General features: G+C 37.7%; 1 protein-coding gene across 3 annotated transcripts; it reads left to right on the top strand.

The window, feature by feature from the left end:
• Nucleotides 1-71: 71 nt before the first annotated feature.
• Nucleotides 72-5,828, top strand: odr4 (odr-4 GPCR localization factor homolog). 3 transcript variants are annotated; one of them, XM_028021412.1, is made up of 14 exons: nucleotides 72-189; nucleotides 572-671; nucleotides 1,261-1,374; nucleotides 1,571-1,663; nucleotides 1,843-1,949; nucleotides 2,027-2,063; nucleotides 2,281-2,424; nucleotides 2,510-2,605; nucleotides 3,025-3,072; nucleotides 3,658-3,777; nucleotides 3,861-3,963; nucleotides 4,362-4,565; nucleotides 5,113-5,166; nucleotides 5,454-5,828. In XM_028021412.1, exons 2-14 carry the CDS (start codon nucleotides 573-575, stop codon nucleotides 5,522-5,524), a joined length of 1,290 nt encoding a protein of 429 aa, XP_027877213.1. In that variant the 5' UTR covers nucleotides 72-189; nucleotide 572; the 3' UTR covers nucleotides 5,525-5,828. The 3 variants fall into 3 exon arrangements, with proteins under 3 accessions (XP_027877213.1, XP_027877214.1, XP_027877212.1); XM_028021413.1 differs by having other exon boundaries at nucleotides 124-409; nucleotides 5,116-5,166; XM_028021411.1 differs by having other exon boundaries at nucleotides 124-409.
• The last annotated feature ends 380 nt before the right edge of the window (nucleotides 5,829-6,208 follow it).

Below are 6,208 nucleotides of genomic sequence, written 5' to 3'. Positions count from 1 at the left end.
GAAGAAAACATGGAAGTGCTTCTTTAATTGTAGATCTAGCTTAACAAAATACTTTGAGCCATTCATGACGATAAAAATATGCGACGGATATATGTCACAAAACAATTGTTGAATTTGTAGTTTTTTTCCTCCTTTTGCTTTGCTGACGGACCACAGCCAGCTGTCAGAAGTGATTATTTTAGCTTTCAGGTTTGTACATATTTCACATTTGCTTCTGTGAGGAATTTTATACACAGTGTGAAATTTATTGTGCTGAAACCCGTGGGTTCTTTTTTATTTGTAATCGGGCAAAACCATTACATAAATACATAAATGTAGCAGGAACAACTGACCAGCTAGTAAGATACACAGCCAGGTTCTTATAGTCGACGAGCTTGAGTTTTGTTTCACCTAATTCAGCGACAAAAGAGTGAGTTTTATTTCAAATTTAAACCTTCGTCTTATTTATTGGTCTGTTTGTCTATTTTAGTGCTGTTCCAGTCCTCCACACGTCTTTCCCACTGCAAACCAACAAACATGAAATATTAAAGCTCATGACTTTATGTGACTTTTACTTTTCTTTCTTTCACAGTATGGGTCGGAGCTATATTGTTGAAGATGATGTGGAGGGATATCTGTCCAGACTGTGTTCACAGCTAGCAGGTCCAGTCACAGGTCTGCTTATTGGACAGGTGGGTCTTTGCACTTGCACATACGGTACATTGCTCTTCTTCATACTTATTTTAAGATTTCTCATGCAGTTTTGTGGTAGATCAACACTAAATTTTGGATGTTTGCGAAGTGGAGCAGTCTCTACCAGCTAAGCACATCTAGGAACTAAATATTTAAATGTGAAAAGAAATTTTAATATCTCCACAGAATCCCAGTTGAATTTTGGTTTGAACTTTGACTGGGCCATTCTAACACACAAATACAGCTTCCTTAGATACCATATTTTTGTAATCCAACAAGTACAATTTGTGTGCTTATTTTTGTTAATGACAGCTGCTTTTCATGTTACAGTTTAATAGGATATTTGTCCCAAATACATAATTTGGTAGATTTTTTTTAACGTGTTTGGAAAAAGGTACTGAAATTATTCAGTAAAAAATACACAGTGGTGCCTGGATGTCAAGAGGAACATTTTTTTAAATCTGTTTCAGAGCTAATGTCTTGTGTATATTTAAAATCTGTGCTTTAAAATGACTAATCATTGGCATAGTTTAATGCTTTGTGTGTTGGGAAATGATATCAAGTCATGTTAAGTACTAAATGTTTCAGAGCACGGTCCAAAGGGATTTTGTTGTTATGGCAACAAGGACACCCCAAAACAATGAATCTGCAGATGGCGGGAAGTCGGCGGACAAAGAGTGGGTGTCTGAGCACGCACGACAAGTAAGTAAAAAGATTCACTCTTAGATACTGCACTTGTAGATGTTTTGAAGTCTTTTGCATCAAAGGAGTTAAAAAATGTGTTCATAAAATATGAGTCAGTTCCAGTGGTATAACAATATGCAATATGGAGAAGTCTGTCTGAATATTTGTCAGTGTTGCCAGCTTTAAACAGCAAGACTTTGTTGATTGTTTCCAGGTATCCAGGATGCTGCCTGGAGGCCTGTCTGTGTTGGGAGTTTTTATAATCAGTGAGAGTGATGCCAAGGACACTCTAACCACGCTCCGACAGGTAATGGGACATTGCGCATATTTTAAAAACATGTGAAAATAGCTGGAAATGGTCACCTTTATAGACCTATGAGATACGTTAAGATAAGTTATAACCTTATTAATCCTCCACCGTGGAAATTACAGTTGACAGCCAAGAAATAGTGTCTGAGAGCTCTCTGTGTGTGTTTGTTTGGATAGTTGGTGTTTTCGGTGGAGAACCTGATCTCCTCGGAGCGGCTCTGGACGCCCGCTGATGATGATGTAACAGACTGCGTCACGCTGCATGTCAACCCCAAAACCAGGAAGTATCCTTTTTCCCACAGCCGTGATGTTGTCTCTACCTCACACGGTGTGATGGTCTCTCTTTAACCTCTACTATCAGAACTGTCTGCAGAACGTTTGACATCAAAGACCCCAAGGTTTGTGTGTATTTTGTCTTAAAATGTCTTTGATCTGCAGCTGTTACAGTTAAACCACTGTGCTCTCCTTCTATAAATGTGTACGTTTCAATACGTAATTAATATTTCAAAATATGTTGATTAAGTTTTTTGTCCACAACTTCTTCTTTTTATGTTTAGCCTTAGGGTAGTGGAATTGTAAATTATGATCCGCTGAGTTATTTTTTGTTTTTTTCAGAGTGTGGCCAAACCAGCAGACTGGAAGTACCAGTCAGGTGTGTGTTCTTCCTGGGCTACGGTGTCCTGTTGCCTGAGTGTAGACCTGATGGTTCCACTCCCAGAAAACATGGCCTTCACAAGAAACATGGATGATTGCCTTAAGGTATAAAAAAACACCCACTCTGATTCATGAAACATATCATAAAGCAGCTTGAGTGGAACTGGTCTTAGCTTCTTGTTTGTTTCAGGAGGAGCTGAAAGTTTGGGCACAGCAGATTGAAAGGGGAGTTTGTCTCATTGATGGAAAGAAGCTGCCAGAGGACTCAGAGCTCAAAGCAGGACAGGTTGTGTAAACATAAACACTACAAGTAAATAAATTAACATGCACATGATAATAAAAACAGATTATTTGGAGTTGGATCTAATGGTGATTATCTTCACTGAAACTTTCAAGTTGACTTCTGCTACCAGTTTGATTAAACCTGCAGTGTTCTCCTACATGCTTAAAAATTAAGTTATTCTCCATTTTTAATGCATTTTATACCTGTATATAAAAAAACAATGTAAAATGGCTGGAATATCTACCATTTGTTTTAGAATAAGAACCTGCAAGTGAAGTCCACCTATTCTATGATGATTAATTAGAAATTAACACTCAACAGCAAACAAACCTCTGTGCATCTTTTGGGATGTATAATGTCAGATTATGTGTAAAAGAGAAAAATATATATGTATATTTTTTATCTACTTTGTTTCCCTCTAGAAAAAGAATGTGAGACAGACCATCTCAGCTCAGTTGCTCATCACACCGGTAAGACACGCACAGCATCAGCCACATTTGTCCGCACTCCTAGTAGAGACGTCTAAAAAAGCTTTATTATAAAGTCACCTTATAAGCTCCTAATGAAAGGTTTTGAAATTTTCAATTAAGTGCATCTATTTGTTGAAATTAATTGAGTGAAACCAAATAACTTCAGGGTTACGAAGCTTGTTGCTGGACACTGAAAGATGCTTTACAATGAAATCAGAAATTCAAAGCGAGCAGCATTTACACTTTTTCTTTATAAGAGTAAAAGTAATTTTACCATCTGTGATTCTTCAAATTAGTCAGTTATTTTTGTTAGGTTTAATCTAACTTTTTTTTCTCTTTCTTAATAAATGCACTCAATTTGGAGGATATATTTTTCAAACATTTTCACTGTAATATTTTATTTGAATTAGTTTTAATAACTTTTTTTTTTACAGTTTTACATCATTTCCAGGCATAAGAACAAGTGGGGTTCACACAGAGAAATCTACTCTTGTTGTACTTTGCAAAAATGTTCTGCGTGGAGTGAATAGAGGTTCTGTGTAAAGTGATATTGGGTCCTTTACCTGAACTTCCTCTGTGTTGTAGGACATGCAGACGCCAGCAGATGTGGTCCAGCGGTGCGGAGGCTGCGTGTCGGTCAGTGGAGCGATCCACAGCAGAGCTTTCCTTCACAGCAACAAACCAAAAGCTAAACTGGCTGAGAAGGTGATGCTTGTTACAAGCTGACAAAATGCGTAACTTAAAATAATTTGTCGGCTAGTTATAGTTAAAGTTTTTGTTACGAACAGCTGCTGAAGAGAGATATCGTTTCTACGGTGGCCACAAGAGTTCAGATGCTGCTGGAGGAGCCGCAGACACAAAATGAGGAAAACAAGGGCCGAAAACAGACGGGTATGAAGTCGAACTTCACATGGTGGATTCAGTTAGTTATATGATTATTGCTGTACAGATTTATGTGTGAACTCAGGGCTATGGTTCAGAATGACCTGATTCCACCAAATCCAGTTGGTTTAATGGTTTTATCAAGACCTTGAGACTTTCCCCCCCCTGTGTTTTAAAGCTTTTATTACGGCTGTAGAATATATTTGGCGTATGGCAGGGTGTTAGACCTGAGATTAAACATAAATTAAGTTATCTGGAGATATTAAAAGCTTTATGATAATTTTAAAAAATCCCAAGTCACCAGAGGGGGTGCAGTACGTATCCATTATCACAAAATCATAAAATTAAAAGAATGATAGGTAGATTGTTGTTGTAAAAGATGTTTCTGCTCTTGTTTGTGGTTTCAGAGCAGTTCTGCCTCCCTCGTCGTGTCTTCTGCGCAGTGAAATCCACTGGCCCGCTGAGTGTGTGTGACTACCAGTTTAGTGACGAAGGATTGTCAGAAATGACCGACCGGTTCAAGGAGATGTTGGACATGGACGCAGCCGAGGAAGACTTGGACGCCACTCAGGAGATGATTGCAGAAGTCTTAGAGAGCGAGGTTACAGAAGGTACTAACAACGCTGTGCTGTGATTTTGCTGAAAAGGCCTTTTTTACTTATTTTTTTTAAAACCTTGCCTACAATTATTCATATCACTATCCAAATGCAGTCTGCAAAAGACAGTACCATGCTGCGATTACGTTTGACATAATTTATTTAGCAATAATTCACAACAAATGCTGTCTCAGGGCACTTCAATGACATGCATTCCAGTTTGGTTCCAGTTATCAAACTATACAGTCAAAATAAGTGCATTAGTCAAACAGGTAACAAGTTTCTATGTAAGGAAATTCTGCTGATTGCATCCAGTCATTAACTTACTTCAATTCTTCATAGTGAGCCTGCATTACTGTTGTTTTGCTATGCTGGCCTATAGTAAGCAAAATTTACTAAAGCAAAACATAGAAACTTCTTTTTAAGCACAAATCTGATTAAAAGTTATTGAAGCTGATCAAGTAAATATCTTTCATTTTCACGCTGAATAACTTAGCTGTGAATGCAGGTGTGATGTAACCATGGGTGCCCGATTCATTACATTTTATCTGTGTGTTTCAAGAAGAATCAGCAGAAGAAAATGAGATGCTGGATCCCTGGAGAAACAACTACATTGGTGAGGTCCATCTGCCCACGTTAGACCTCAGCAGCTAATTCAAGTTATATATAGATACAGAAAGTATTTGCCACCTCTTTCTGCTTTTTCTGATTTCTGCTGTTTTTACTTTGTTGTCTTGCTAACATGTTTTGATCATTTTTTCTTCAAAATGAATATTTTGAATATTTATTTATTCTTTGTCAAATGCATCCTATTAAAAACTGAAAATTCTTCTAATCTAACAGTGTCTTTGTTTTAGAAATGGGTTGCTGAATTAACATTTCAAAATCCTCCTCCTTGTTTAGGTGTTGCCATGGCTACTGCTGTCGCCCTGCTGGCCTTGGCTGCATCAATTGTGTATCTCAGTGATGTCTGAGGCTCCGTCCAAACACTAAAATGAAGTACTTTGTGTCAAACGCTTCTGGAAAATCTCTCACTGAATCAGAAAGCAGAAGAAGGGGTCCCAGAGGAGATGGCAACTTTACCCGTTTACGTGAACAGTTCTTGTTGAAATTTAACGTGTTTTCTTAGTGATACATTGCATCCTATTTGGAGAAAAAGAGAGGCTTGGCATTAAACACTTCAAGAGAGACACTTCTTAAGTTGCTAACCGTGGTGTAAAAAGTGTTTTTCTATTTTCTCAAACGGTGTTAAATAAAACTAAATATTTACAGAAATTCCTTCATCTGTGTCTTGAGTTTTTCCACTTTATTACAGCAGGATTCATCCAATCAGGATGGACTTTCCTCGAGCTCGAGTGTGTGTGGGCGTGGTTTGCCGTAGACTGAGAAGGAGCGATGACGAGTAATATTGGCATAAACAAGGTGGACTATTTAATCTTTTTGCGTCCCAGAAAAGTCGTCAGAGTGAGCTTGTCTTTAAATAAGGCAGTCCTCATTTAAAAACATTGTATCTTTTTTCATTTTATCAGTGTGATTGTACGGAAGCGCATTACTGTCACGCAGGGGAAAAATATTCCGAGCACTATCCCTAACTCACTGAGAGCGTCTGTAATCAGAACTGTGACTATAATAATAATAATAATAACTAATTAATAATA

This window comes from Xiphophorus couchianus, chromosome 6 (assembly GCF_001444195.1).
Source record: "Xiphophorus couchianus chromosome 6, X_couchianus-1.0, whole genome shotgun sequence".
Lineage (NCBI taxonomy): Eukaryota > Metazoa > Chordata > Actinopteri > Cyprinodontiformes > Poeciliidae > Xiphophorus > Xiphophorus couchianus.
This window is presented reverse-complemented; position numbering and strand designations above follow the sequence as displayed.